The sequence below is a fragment of the Silene latifolia genome, chromosome 1, assembly GCF_048544455.1.
Source record: "Silene latifolia isolate original U9 population chromosome 1, ASM4854445v1, whole genome shotgun sequence".
Lineage (NCBI taxonomy): Eukaryota > Viridiplantae > Streptophyta > Magnoliopsida > Caryophyllales > Caryophyllaceae > Silene > Silene latifolia.
Genome location: NC_133526.1, coordinates 23,426,892 through 23,443,014, shown reverse-complemented (window position 1 = coordinate 23,443,014; position 16,123 = coordinate 23,426,892). Strand labels below are relative to the sequence as shown.

General features: G+C 35.4%; 1 protein-coding gene across 1 annotated transcript; it reads left to right on the top strand.

Annotated features, from left to right (window-relative positions):
• Nucleotides 1-12,521: 12,521 nt before the first annotated feature.
• On the top strand, nt 12,522-14,965 carry LOC141642006 (protein FAR-RED IMPAIRED RESPONSE 1-like). The gene is made up of 3 exons (XM_074450664.1): nt 12,522-13,089; nt 13,423-13,904; nt 14,852-14,965. The coding sequence occupies exons 1-3, from the start codon at nt 12,522-12,524 to the stop codon at nt 14,963-14,965; spliced, it is 1,164 nt and encodes a 387-aa protein (XP_074306765.1).
• Nucleotides 14,966-16,123: the final 1,158 nt, after the last annotated feature.

Sequence of the window (16,123 nt, the reverse complement as noted above, 5' to 3'; positions counted from 1 at the left end):
CAAAATGTACTACTTAGATACATACCCTCACAGTTGAAGGCAAGTACTGAGAATATCCGGTCGATTATATGTACACATCACACCAAACATGTCAATCACCTACAAATGTAAATATTGTTACAAAATTTTGATCACCTATCTGGTCGATTAAATGAAAAATGTTTATATACTAACCGTATCCCTTATCCATTGACGATTTTGCAAACTTTTCATTGCTTTTTACAGACATTCATCCATTCAAGGGCCACGATAATTTCATCCAAATACCTACAAACCAATACAATTAGCACAACTTCTAAAACAAAAATCAAACAAATATGTAATAAAAGTTTAGAAATTACATGTCATCCTTGCGGGCATTGATTACCCGAGCCAATATTTCGTGTCTAACAACCGACATTGTGGGTATCCTTGGTGGCACCTCCGGGATTCTTTCTTAGATTTTGGAAGTCTTGATTACCAAAGAAAAGACAACAACTCATAGCATGCCCTTGTACCAAAAACCTTAACTTGGTTGTTCTACAAAACAAGGAACATTGATTTATACTACTCATATACATACAAGTAAATAAATAGGGAAAAACATTGTAAAGCAACTTACATCTTGGAGTCCCAACACACAAGTCCTTCTTTCTCCTTTGTATTTCTCCAACAACCGCATGAGGTAAATTCATGAATCACTTCCATTACCAAGATTTGACCTCAGAATAATCTCCTCTGGCTTCATGTCACGGATGACTACTATAGACGGCATTTTCTTGAGAAAGCATTTAATAACAAAGTCTTTCTGCATAGGATATATAAATTCAAACATTTCTCAAAAATGCAAATAATATTAATATCGTATGATAGCATCAACAAAACAAGTAGGCTGAAATGTGGATACCGTAGGCTCAATACTTGGTGCAAAATTTACCATCTCTGGCCTCATCAAATGCAAGATTTCCAACTTCTTTGTTAGGAAGTTGAAACACATTGCAAATGGCTTCTCAGAAACTATAGGCACAAAGATATGCAATTGTATAATATTTTTCTTAAAAATGTCTATATCGAGAAAACCATACAAGAAGGTTAGCAAATGTAAATACTTACCAAAGATGCCCCTGTAAAATTGTCATCAATTTGAGAACTTACTTCACTAGACAGTGGGAGATACAACCTAGAAGGTGAAGTATGTGCTCTAATTGTTTCACATTTATTCAAAACGCAACACCAGGCATGTATCACTTGTTTAGGCACTATATCACCTGATACTAGCATCTTCAAATTTGCCCGAGTAACTGAAATGTCTGTACCAATTTTGAACAGGATCTCAATGCATACATAATTGTTCAATCAAAATGAAATGAGAAAATAAATTAAGAAAAGTAATGACTGTATCTACCTAACTATAAATATGAAATGAAGAATTGTTTGGAATGTATCTAGCAAGAAATTTGAAGTACCGTACAAACTGTCATCGAGAAAATTTGAAAATACATAGTCCAGTGCTTCTCTCTCATTTTTATTCACCTTGCCATCAAGTCTGATACTTCTTTGAAGAAAAGGAGATCGAAAAGCTCTGTCTCGAACTCTAACCCTCTTAGCCCTTGTTGGTTCATCTGGGGGCAAAGAAAAAAGTGGTACAACTTCAAGTGGCTCCACATTTACATTTATATTTAAAGCATCATCAACGATCTTTTGCAAAACATCTTCTTGTGATTCTGAGCTAATAACTAGTGGGAATTCAGTTGGGGTTAAGGGATCAGGTGATGGACACACAGGAGGAGTAAACACTGGTGGGGAGTCGTGTATAAGCCTTGGCGATCGACGAAATGAGGTTCCGCTTGTCTTTGTTTTCTCAACATTCAACGGTTGAGACTCCTCCTTTTGTGACTCAGATTCCACAAGGATATGAGAAGTTGACTTAGACAATTTTTCGGATGGAGCAGTTCTCGCTTTCTTCATACGCACCATGATGGAATCCACAAGGTTAGCAGATTTTGCTTTCTTTACAACGTTTTCATCTCCAACTTGTAAACCATCACACATATTTTTAACAACATCTTCTTCGATTCGAGCTTAGTAGTTTGAATGAAGGTGGTGTAAAAGGCGATGGGGAGTGGTGTGTAAACCTTGGTGATCGACGGATTGAGGTTGAAGCTTCTGCTCTTTTCTCAAAATTCAGCGGTTCAAACAAGTCCTTTTGTGACGAGAGTCCGAAGGATAGGAGAAGTTGACTTTGGCAAGTCCGGAGTGGAGTCTTGGAATCGAAAAGGTTAACTGATTTTGATTTCTTCAGAACATTACTCTCCATATGTTCGTCTGCAATGTGTAAACCATCCTCATGTAACTTTTTCTCAACAACTTGTGGTGGTTCTGAACTTTGTAGTTTACATGAAGGGGACTGGTGTGTAAACCTTGGTGATCGACGGAACAAAGTTGAAGCTTTAGCTGTTTTATCAATATTCAACGGTTCACACAACTCCTCTTGTGACTGGCAGAAACTGATAGTAGATTTCCCTTTCTTGTTAACATTACTTTGAACATTAACCGGCCGTTTTCCCAAGGCAGTTTCTAATTTTACAACAGCTGCCCACAAATCATCTTCAGATTCAAATGACTTGCCATTTAGCTTAGACCATGGATTAGATTTATGAGTGTCATGTTCATCTGAATTAGAAACTGCTTCCTTTTCTTTATCTTTTTCGGTGTCATCGTTGGTTGTGATGAAGGACAAGACATGCACCAAGAGCTTCATCCATTAAAGCTAGATGTTGTAAAAGTTTAGAGTCAGGTTGAACAACTTTGGTCGCTTCAAAGAATTTGTGAACATTGCATAAGAATCTGCAAGAATAGTTGCGGATTCTGCGCTAACCTTGATAGCATTTATCCGCTTAGTATCGTCGACCACCTTTGAGGAAGCCTTCAATTCATCACCGGACTCTGTTTTTCTTTGATTAGAATACTCAGCACTGCTGATGGAACAATGAAACTTATCTCCTTAACTACACCCTTGACAATCCGAGGAAGAGCAGCTCCTGTTCCAAACCCATCTTGCATCTCATTCTTAAGCCTCTCTGAAATTTTAACTTTTGTCCAATTTGCTAGCGTGGGGAAGACACGAGGAACTGAGAAAAACTTGTAGCACACCCTATCTAAATAACAAAAGACAAAAACCATGATGGGACCTCCAAACCAATCATTCTTCGAACTTCTCCACGAGTCAACACTTTCAATAAATGTTTTACGGTAAACCCACTCCAGTTTAACATTTGAACAGATGAAACATCCTTAAGACATTTCAGGACTCGAAGACTTGCAAGGGTCCCCTTTACACCCATAAGAAAAGTAGAAACAACAAATACAATGAAGTTCCTTTTAAACTGCTCCCCGCCCTCCTTTTGCGTGATAAGCAGACTAAGGATGTCCTTAGTCTCCATGTGCCAGTTCTTTATCAAATTGTTTCATCCAACTACTCTTCAACTCAAGAAAATCCTTATCTTTATCATTTAAGGAAGCTATTTGGACTTCATTTCCACTGATTGGAATACCGGTCGTCAAATGAATATCTTCATCTGTTATATAAAACTGACCTTTCATATAAGAGCAAGACGCAGAATTAAAACGGGTAACAAGCCAATGACCAAGAGCACTCGGCGCCATATCTGTCTTGAGAGTGAGAAGGCCACCAAATCCCATGTCTTTAATATCAGATACTTGTTTCTCACTTAAACCACTGTTGATAAATGACATCAGCATTTTAGGAGACATACGAGTACGTAGAAAACAATGTCCACCACCATCATCATCATTTCTCTTCCTTTTAGTGGTTCTCTTACATAGTTTTGCCTCAGTAATAGCTTGTTCTTTGCTTGTACTCGCACCATGATTGCTGATCGTTAAATCCATCATTTCTGTATATGTAAAACAAGAGATTAGTGTTGTAGGAAAGTGTATGGGAATGCCCAAAGTCGTGAACCCGACAACTACTTTCTTTACCTTGTATGTAGCTTCCCTAAGATGTGTAACTAGCAGCTCAAAACAATGTATATACCTTCAAACAGATAAAACAAGGTAAAAGCTAAATAGCCAAGTTTATCTTCTATCTCCATATTATATTGCTTTATCTTGTAATTGTATATCTAGCACATTAAGACAATGTATGTAGCTGATCAAATATGTGTGTCTAGCAGTTTAGAAAAGTGTATGTAACTGCCAAAAGTCGTGTATCTCAGAACTAAGAACAGTGTATGTAGCAGACTGAAGATGTGTAACTAGTGACTCCACAAAGTGTATCTATCTTAAAACAGATCAACAGGGTAAAGGATATCTAGCCAACTTTGTCTTGAAGGTCTATATCTATCAGATCAAAAACAGTGTATGTAAATGCCCAAAGTCGTGTAACTAGCAGCTCAAAACAGTGTATATATCTTAAAAAAATAAACAGAGTAAAGGCTATCTAGCCAAGTTTATCTTCTATCTCCAGATTATATTGCGTTATCTCGTAGTTGTGTAGCTAGCACATTCAAACAGTGTATGTAGCTGATTAAATATGTGTGTCTAGCAGTTTAGAAAAGTGTATGTAACTGCCAAAAGTCATGTATCTCAGAACTAAGGTAAGTCTATCTAGCTGGCAAAACAGTGTATGTAGCAGCCCGAAGATGTGTAACTAGTGACTTCACAAAGTGTATGTATCTTAAAACAAATCAATAGAGAAAAGGTTATCTAGCCAACTTTATCTTATGGGTGTGTATCGCGGATCTAAAACAAGTGTATGCGGTGATTAAAGATGTGTACCTAGTTATTAACTAAAGCGGAACTCGTTAGTAATGGAGAGGGGATAAAGTGTATCTAGCTAGGTGAAGGTGTGTGTCTAGCAACATCAAAAAAGTGTATCTAGTTAAGAGCGGCAGAATACAAAAAGAAAAGTAGGGGCAGGGTATCCTAAAAAATGTAACAAAATAAAATTGTAACAACAGAAGGAAGTATAACAGATGTAAAAGTCAATGAAAACTCATAAGTAAAGAACATTGCATTTGGAAATACATAACAAGTTCATAGAAAAAGTGAACCATTCCATATTGAAAATAAAGTACAGGGATTACATGAAATTTAATATTATCCAAAATGTTAAACTAAGAAGGTTGATACATCAGATTATAATTAATAAACAAGTAGACAGCTACCTAAAGGGCCACGTTAAAACCTTAACATGCAAAATCCTAATTATAAAAAGTGGGAACACATGAGCTATATATACAACATCAAAGGTAAATCAAGAAAAGATATGTTGTCACGAGTGACTAGTAAGTCCGCAGCAATGCCAATGGCTCTATCTCGTTCCTCTTCGGAAGGCTAAAGCATGCAACGACTCATTCACTTTGGCGCGTGCAACATCATCAAGAACATTAAGATGAGTACTCTGAGATGGATTTTTTGCTTGCTGAAAATGCACTAAGAATTTGGCAATCATATCCTCCGTTAAGAAACATTTGCATGTTTGGAAGACTATTCTAGGACCCCTACGAATAATGCGAACACCATTCACATCATTTATGTCTACGATAAGCCAATAAGCCATGCTAACACCAGGTGCACTTGGGTGTATCGAAGCTTGATTGAGCCCAATTTTGACATACGAGCGCCATATGTGCTTTATCTTCATGAAGATCAATTTTAGAGAAGATTTTATGCATAAGATCTTGATTATTAAACACAGAATCATATGCTTGATAGTGACGGCCAGTCACTATAACGTCCTTTAACGGAGAAAACGAGAAACCCATAGTGATTGTTTCTCACGACATAAAGGGCACGAAACGATGTTGATCCTCATCAAGAAGATTGACAACACAACCATTGCACCAAGTTGGCATACTTGGATATGAAACAACTGAAAATAGAACTATTAGTGACACAAAAAATTACGAAAATGTGTGTAAGTTTACGAATATAAAAAATGGACTAAAAAGTGTATATAGCCACCTAAATGTGTGTTTCTAGAAGCATTTCAAACTGTATCTAGCTACCCAAACAAAAGTTAACAGGGGTGTATCTAGCTTGAGAATTGAGTGTATATACATATGTGAAGGATTGTATCTAGGTTGAGCAAATAAATTGCGGGGTTTGTATATAGACGACGCTTTTGGTTTTGGTTCATTGAGTCAAAGGTAAATTACATTGTCCATGTTGGCCAATATTTTCTCTAGACAGGAATACAAAAAAACAAATGAAAAAAAGAAAAGTAAGGCAAAAATCAACATTGTAAACAATGTCTAACAATGACAAAGTAAAGTGTATATAGCCAGCTGAAGGTGTGTTTCTAAAAGCATTTCAAACTGTATCTACGTACCCCAAGACAAAAATACAGAGAATGAGATGAAATCTGAGGAAATATACAAGTTAATAGGGTGTATCTAGCATAACGAATGAGTGTATACGACAACATAAAGGATTCTATGTAGCTTGACAAGATAAATTCAGGCTTTCACTACCTAGGTTCCAGGACAATCGATTTGAAAAATAATCGGAACTAAAATTGTATCAACAAATGCACAAAGCAATAAAGGATTGAACAGTTGTACCAACTAATAGCTTGTGAAAATGAAAATTTAACATTATTATAGTAATGAAAAAGGGAAAAATAATCACAACTGCAGTTGAACAATGAAAATCGGGAAAAATTAGGGTTGCAAAAGGGGGAAACATACAGTAAGGATCGAAGAAAGATATGCCGTCACCGTCGCAGAGCAGACGTAGAGCCGTCACCGTCGCAGAGAAGACGAAGATCCGTCGCCGTCGTCGTTAGTTATGAGAGAGAGTGAGAGTGAGTTTTAGTGGGAGAAAGGAAAATAACGGGAGTGTCTAAATCTGATTGAGTAAGGGGTTGGGATTTTTAGTTCGCACAGTTCGCACCGAACTTTAGGTTCGCACAGGATCCTATATATATATATATATATATATATATATATATATATATATATATATATTTATAGTGTAAAGATCATCTAAGTCCATGTCTTACATTTGAGTCCATGAGTTCTCTTTAGAGCCATTGGATGAGGGGGTTGGAGGGCTGAGATTGAAAGCAAAAAAAAAGGGATTAATGCATACTTAAACACTTCCCCTCTCTACTTTACTAATCCACTTTAATTAAATATTAATTCACTATATAACATTTTTTTTCACACACACTTCTCACTCATCCCTCACAATATCATCCTCTCCCCTCTCTAAAATCCCAAATAAATCTCTCATCTCTCTAAAACCCAAATAAATCAAAACCAAAAAAAAAAATCACCACCTACCACTACCCCTTAAAACCCGACAACGGCCTCCCCCATACCCACCTGCCTCCACCCGACAACAACCCCACCACCCACCATCTTCATCTTCCCCTCCTCTCTGCTCTTCACTGCCACCACCCGACACCCCCATACCCGCCGACACCACATACTCACAACCCAACGACCCACCACCACCCACACCCACCAGCCGACACCACCACCACCCACACACCTCCATCCGACACCACCAGTGCACACAACTCCACCACCCGACACCCTCATACCCGCCTCCAAACAAACAAACAAAATTAATGTCGCCTGCTCACCACACGCCGGCTGCTCACCACGGATCTAAATCTATTTCTCTCAGATCTGCCTCAAACACAACCATTCGATTTTTTTCATTTTTATTTAATTGTTTTAACAAATCCATCTTTCAGGCTGGTTGATTGAAAAACGGGTGAATTTTTTCGATTTTTTGGGTGTTTAATGGTTGGGGGTGTTGTCGGTGATGGATCTTATATATTTTTTTTTTTTAACAGATCCGAAGGTTAATTGTTGTTGTGGGGTGGTGGTGGCTCGGGTTTTCGTTTTCATTTTTTCTGTTTTTATTTGGTGAAATCTCCTTTTTATTATTAGATCTTAAATTATAATTTTAATTATTTTATGCTATCTTTGTATTATAATCTTAGATCTATTAAATAGATCTTACATTATTGTTAAAATTTTCAAATTTTAGATTTTAATCTTTTATCTATTAAAATTACACTTTTTTCTATTAAAATTACACTTTTTTCTATTAAAATTACACTTTTTTCTGTTAAAATTACATTTTTTCCTATTATTAAAGTTAAATATCATTTTTATGTATAGATGGTAATAGATCTATTTTTTTCAGATCTCGTTTTTATGTATATTTTTAAAAAAAATCGCATTCTTGTTTATTATCATCTATACATAAAAAAAAAATCGCATTCTTGTTACAACTTTTCTCTATACATAAAAAAAAATCGCATTCTTGTTTTTTTTTTGTGAATTTTTTTATTTTAGTCTTGCATTTACTAAGTACTTCTCATATAATTTGTTAAAATTATACTTTTCTCCATTAAAATTACACTTTTCTCCATTAAAATTACACTTTTTTCTATTAAAATTATACTTTTTTCTGCTAGAATAACACTTTTTTTCGGCTAAAATTACACTTTTTGTTGTTAGAATTACACTTTTTCCGTTAGAATTACACTTTTTTCTGTTAAAATTACACTTTTCTTCATTAAAATTACACTTTTCTTCATTAAAATTACACTTTTTGCTGTTAAAATTACACTTTTTGTTTTTGTTAAAATTATACTTTTTTCTGCTAGAATAACACTTTTTTCGGCTAAAATTACACTTTTTGTTGTTAGAATTACACTTTTTTCCGTTAGAATTACACTTTTTTCTGTTAAAATTACACTTTTCTTCATTAAAATTACACTTTTTTCTGTTAAAATTACACTTTTCTCCATTAAAATTACACTTTTTGTTTTTGTTAAAATTATACTTTTTTCTGCTAGAATAACACTTTTTTAGGCTAAAATTACACTTTTTCTGCTAGAATTACACTTACTACTATTGGACTAATGTTACATTCTCCATGGACTTGGTCATATTCTCATATTCTCATTGGACTAATGTTACTCTCAATGGACTAAAATTACATTCTCGGATTTGAAATTATACTTTTCTGGACTATAATTACACTTTTCTGGACTAAAATTACATTCTCCTTGACTAAAAATAACAATCACATTGGACTGAAATTACACTTACCTGGACTAAAATAACACTTTTTGTCATTAAAATAACACTTGTAAAATGCTAAATTACAATAACTTGTGATAAAATGACAAAAATTCAAAATATTATTCGTTAAAATCACTCGGAAAAGATTGAAGTTAAACTTGTAAAACGCTAAATTTTCGAAAATATTCCTTAAAATTACACTTTTTGCTGTTAGAATTACACTCGTAAAATCCTAAAATGTCGAAAACTTGTCTCGAAAAAAAAACGAAAAAAATCGAAACAGGAAAAATATTAACAAAATTTTCATAAACTTTGAAGTATAAGACAAAATATGGTGTTAATTGTGTATGATAATGAATTAGTGAATGTATTATTAAAACTAGAGAGAGAAGTGAATTAATTAGTGTTAAGTGTGTTTTTTGCTTTCAATCTCAACCTTCCACCATGCATGATCCAAGGGTTGTGGGAGGGACTTATGGACTCAAAAAAAAAAGGGACTTAGAAGAACTTTGCTCATATATATATATATATATATATATATATATATATGTGATAAGTTCTTCTAAGTCCTTAATATCTTTTGAGTCCCTAAGTCTTTTTTAGGGCCCTTGGATTAGAAGAATGGAGAGTGGAGATTTGCCTACTTTAAGGCCATTATAGGCGTGAAAAAAAAAAAGAAATAGGGTGAGCAGGAGAGAGAAGGGCTGTGTCAGTACAATTTGCGATTACCCACTGTGCACACACAAACACATGCATAATCAATCATCAACCTTCCTCAACACATTTCTTAGACATACTCCACCAAAACACAATTTGAAAAAAAAAAACTCATCAGACTGGCGAAAATTGAGAGCAAATCCTACTTTCTTCATTTCCCATCTTCCTATATCAGCTTCCTTGTTCATCTTCCATTATTATCCTTGAGTATCTTCCATTATTATCCTCGAAGCTGAGAAACAAACAACAAGACCAACGTCCAACGTAAAAAATGACGGATTTGCAAATGGTTCCATTTGGCCATGGTAATTATTGGATTGTTTTTTTTTTTATTTTCTTCATGTTAGTTTATATATCATATTGTTATGAAAACATTAGGTTAGATATTAACAGTTCTTTAAATATGATGAGGAAGTGTATTTTAGGTTATTTTTGAAGCTTGTATTTTATTATGTAAAATCTGTAAATCCACTGTTTTATCATGAACTCCATCATTGTGGAGTTAAATATCAACTCTGTGAATAATAAGTTAAACTGCTCCATGATGGAAGTTGAACTCTGTGAATAATAAGTTCAACATCATAGAGTCAGGCTTGAAATTTATAACAGTGCATTCGATGAAATTGTAATTTTAACTGCAAAAGGTGTTAATGTAAGCCACCTAAGTATTATTGTAATTATTATGGTAGAATTGAATTTCAAAAGTGTAATATTTGTATCTTAAATTGAAATTGTCAATATCGTAAGCATAACTTATAAAACTGTAATTATATCTGATAAAAGTATAATTTTAACAGGTAAAAGTGTTATTGTAAGAGACAAAATATGTCAGTTTTCAAACTGTAATTGTAATAATTACAAGTATAATTGTAACATACAAAAGTGTAATTATAACAACCAAATGGTTTATTTAATGAGAAAAGCAAGTTTTGAAAGCGTAATTGTAATAATAAAAAGCATAATTCTACAGATTGGATTTGTAATTTTAACAGGCAAAAGTGTGATTGCAAAAGACAATTTCTGTAAGTTTTCAAACTGTAATTCTATTAAAAACAAGTATAATTATAACACAGAAAAGTGTAATTTTAACAACCAAAGGGTTGATTGTAACAGAAAAGCTGCAAGTTTATAAACTATAATTGTAATAGTATAAAGTGTAATTCTAACAGGCAAAAGTGTAATTATAACTACGAAAAGTGTAATTTTAAGAAATATATAATTTGAACAAATATATGCAAAACAATTGATAATTCTTACGCTATTGTCAGATAATATTGAGCACAATGGAAAACAAAAGCCGAACGAAGAAGAATTTTGCAAAGATGTTGAAGCTAAGTTCACCCCGTATGTTGGTCGGGAATTCACGGAAATAGAGGAAGCGGTGACATTTTATAGAATTTATCTTTGTTGCTTGTGGTTTTGATGTGCGTAAGTACACGACTAAGAGATGGCGTGGAGGGGAGATCAAATCTAAAGTCGTTGGTTTGCAACCGAGAGGGGTTCAAACGAAGGGACAATTGGAGTGTAGTGGCGGGCGGGACTCGGGTAGGAGACACAAAGTCGGGCGTGTTGGTTGCAAAGCGAGGATTAGGCTGTTCTTGATGAAGGGGAATTAACGAATTGTGATTCCACGGTGGGCACAACCATGAACTCGTATCGCCGAGAGATAGAGAGTTCCAAAAGTTGGCATGCAACATAACGAGACTATCACAAAATGATAATCCTTTATAATTCAAGGGTGAGTTAATTAAAATTACACTTGTCTTGATTGAAATTACACTTGTTTATGTTATAATTTCACTTTAATTTGTTAGAATTACACTTTTGTCAACTAAAATGACACTTCTTGCGTCTACAATTACATTTTTTCTTGTTAAAAGAACACTTTTGTTTTTTTGAACTTATACATTTGTATCTGTTTTCTCTATCAGCAAGAGATAGAGAGTTTCAAAAGTTGTAATGCAACATAACACACTATCACAAAATGATAATCCTTTATAATTCAAGGCTGAGTTGATTGGAATTACACTTTTCTTGATTAAAATTACATTTTCTATTGTTAAAACAACACTTTTCTTTTTTTGAACTGCTCTATTTGTATCTGTTTTAATTATGTTTTTGATGATTAAAATCTGTACATCTAAAAGATTGTCATTAATCAACAGCTAAAGATAGGAGCTACGAAGACTTACAAGATTCTGAAGGAACATGTTAATGGGTTTGAAAACATCGGTGCTAGTTTGAATTCTTTTAAGAACTTTCACAGGGATGTGAAATGCTACATTCATGAACGGGACGGTCAGATGTTCGTGGACCACTTTAAGGAATTGGCTGTTACTAGACCAGGGTTCTTCTTTGACTATGATGTTGATTCTGACGGTAGCCTTAGTAAAGCTATTTGGGCCGACGGGATCGCTAGAAGGAACTACTCAGTTTTTGGGGATGCAGTGTCATTCGATCCGACGTATTCCACCAATAAGTATGACATGTCATTCACACCTTTCACGGGGGTTGATAATCATAAACGGTCAGTCACTTTCTGTGGAGCGCTTGTTGCTCATGAAGATGCAGACTCGTTTAAATGGGTGTTCACCCGTTTTCTGGGTGCGATGGGTGGCAAAGAGCCTAAGTATATTATCACCGATCGGGATCTTTGGTATTCTTAAAGCAAAGGTCCGTTGGTGTTCAAGACAACAGCGCCACCGCTATTGTATGTGGCATATCATGAACAAGGTTCCAAGTAAGTATGGAATGGCGAGAGATGATTATTCAGTGTTTCTAAAGAAATTGAATGCCATAATATGGGATGAAGACATTGAACCGGCAGAGTTCGATGCAAAATGGGAGGAAATTGGCAGGGAACACAATGTTAATAACATTGACTGGTTCCAAGAAATGTACGCTACAAGGAGGCACTGGGTTATGGCTCATTGTAGGGACCTAGATATGGGAGGTGTTATGAGGACAACCCAAAGATCAGAGAGCGAAAATTGTTTTTTTAAGAGATTTGAGAGTAAGTCAGGCACATTAGTTGAGTTTACGATGCGTTTTGACAGCGCGATGGACCAGCAAAGACATACACAGAAACAGATTGACAATCGTAATGTGACACGTTTCCCTGAAATATCAACGCATCTAGCTATTGAAGTGCACGGGGCAGAAGTGTACAGTCATAAAGTATTCGAGGAATTTAAAGAAGAGGCCAAGTGCTCAATTGGTACTTGTAAAAGTAGAGGATTCACTGAGTGTGGCTCTTTAGAAGTGACCACTGTAAGAGATGCAAGCAGGGAGAGAAATTATGAGGTCACATACTGCCCAGGTATCATTCTGTGGCATTTGTTTACTAAAATTATACTTTTATCCGTTAAAATTATACTTTTGTTGATTAGATTTACACCTAGGGTTGTTAGAATTATACGTTGGGTTGTTAAAATATTACCTTGGGTTGCTAAAGTTATACTTTAATCCGTTAAAATTACACTTTTATTGATTAGTATTACACTGTGGGTAGTTAGAATTACAAATTGATTAAAATTAGACTTTTATCCGTTACAATCACACTTTTATTGATTAAAATGCTACTTTTGTGTATTACAGCAACACTTTCATCTGACTGATTTAACTAACATATTACTTTATAATGTTGAACTAGATACACTGAAAGCCACTTGTAGCTGCAGAATGCTTGAGAGGAAAGGCATTATTTGCCGGCATGTCATATGGATTTACTCATCAAACGGACTGAAGAGGATTCCAGAACAATGTATTGTTAAAAGATGGTGTAAAGATGCAAGGTTGTCTAAAATGTTCGATTGTAATGGTGAAGCAACTGAGGACGTTGATATAATAGATGGAAAACAGATTGCGATGTCAGTAATGTGGTCGGAGATTCATCAGACAGTTGGGTTGCTCATGGGCAAATTGAAGAATGATGTCGATAACTTCTCTTGTCTAATTAGACAGTTTAAGGAGAAACTCTCACCATTAGGATCATCATTGAATAAACGACAACAGTTGGAGAAAATTCTTGGATGTTCTCCTAGTGAGGAGATAACCATTTTGCCGCCCAAGAAATCCAAGAACAAAGGGAGCGGAAAGAGAATGTTGTCGAAGAAGGAAAAAGCAGTTGCTTTGGCAAGGAAGCCAAAACGCATGTGTAAAAATTGCAAGCGATTAGCTAACCATGACAAAAGGAATCGCCTAATCCATTCGCAGAGCACCCGCTTGGACTCGCAATCGTCGAAACCTCGTCGGAAGAAGAAGAAGATGGAGAAGACGAAGAAGAAGGAGAAGAAGACGAAGAAGAAGAAGAAGAAGGCATCTTAGAATAATGAATTTAAGACGTAATAAGTAGTACAATTTTTTGGGATGTCTACACAAAATACGAGGTACGACATGATGTTTCGTATTGTGTTTAGACATCAAACTGCCAGGAAGACAAGTGGTCGCCGTTGGTATTAGAATGTATTTTGATGCAGTATTCTTTATTAGACGACACAGTTATAATGTGCAAAGTCAGAACGTTGAAATTTTCCCTCTTGACTATTATGACAAATTATGTTCTTCAAAGTACACATAATTATTATTGCAACATCTTTCAGATAGGTAAAACAACATTACTATCTTTTCATAAATAAAACTACTAAAATGACACTTTTGCCTTTTAAAATTACATTTATATTTTATGTAATGTAAGGTAAATCTGTCACTGATATGGCCTGTTAGAATTACACTTCTGACGGTTAGAATTACACTTTTGTGTATTACAGTCACACTTTCTTCTGATTGATTTAACTAACATAGTACTCTATATTGTTGAAGTAGATACATTGAAAGACAGTTGAGGCTGCATCTTGCTTGAGAGGAAAAGGCATTCTTTTATAGAATGTCGTAAGATTATTTACACAAAAACTAACTGTCTACATTAAGTTTGCTAACATATGCAAATAATGCAAAGTATGAAATAAGTGTTTACATAGCCAAGGGAATATTCCCACAAAAACAGAACTACTAAATTAAGGTTGTTATTTTTTCACATTGGCACGGGGCTGTCTACGCTTCTGTTGTAATACCTTCCACAGTTTGTCCTTCGTGCTAACAAAAGCTTTGACCTTCTCAAGCACACCTTCGCGCAAAATGTTCATGTCTGCCAGAACGAGGATTGCTACCAGCTGGATCACCAAATAGCGCCGTGATTTCCCGTGCCCTAGTGTTCTTCTTTTCCTTATCCCGTGATTCTAAATAATCACTCACTGCGCTAGACTGCAAATGTACGTAATTACCGTAAAAAAACTGATTGAACAAAAAAGATAGCATTCGGAAGATAGCGATCGACAATAACTTACAATTAAACGCGCTGCTTTGCCAAACTGCGACTTCTTCAAGTCAGAATGCCTTTGCCCGTCCAGCAAGTCGACTGTATTTGATTTGTGATTGATACATACGCATGCAAAATGGTCGTCAATGCAGAACGGGACAAATAGCAAGTCGGTTCTCAAGTTAACGGTGCGGTCACTGTCGACGATGAAGGTGTCCCGGATCGGCAGTCGTCATAGTTCTTTGTCCGATTGTGTGCCTGGTTGCTCAAACGTCCCGAGCATACGCAACAGTAACTCCTTGAAAAGGCAATAGTGAACATGATTAATGTGTTTAAATTGTCACCCGAAATTACACTATTGTCCCTTAAAATTACACTTCACACGGTTAGAATTACACTTTTGTGGATTCAAAGAACTAAAGTGAAACATTCACATTAAAACACTGTAATTAAAACACTGTAATTAAGAAAAGTGTCATTCTAAGCCAACAAATATATATATAATTAGCAATGTTAAGAGCCTCTTGTAAAGAATAATACACTTACAACTCGTTAAACACGTCCGACTGATTGAACGCATAGTCAATCACATATTTCCTGTCACTGAACATTGGCACTAGGAGCTCCTGACTGAATGCTAGGTTTCTCGTCGCAAAGCACAAATCAGGATTAGGAGCCCCACAATCAATAGAACACCCAAGGTTCTCAATGACATGATCCATGCATGGTAAGGGCTCACTCGAGTGAAGTAAAAAAGGATGGTAGCTCAGATCACTGTGAGGGACGTACGGGACCGGGATAGGAATGTCGGCGTTCTCTGCCTCTGGTACTACGTCAGCTGTTTCCTCTCTTCTCTCGATAGTCCCTTCCGAAGACTTCCCGGCAACATCCTCAACTGCCGCATCTGTAATCAAAATTGTGTTATTTCATCATCAGTAAGTAAGTGTAACTGTGGCAGAGAAGACAGTATAATTTAGTAGACAAAATTATAATTCAAACAAAATAGAGTGTTATTTTATCATAAATAAGTGTAATT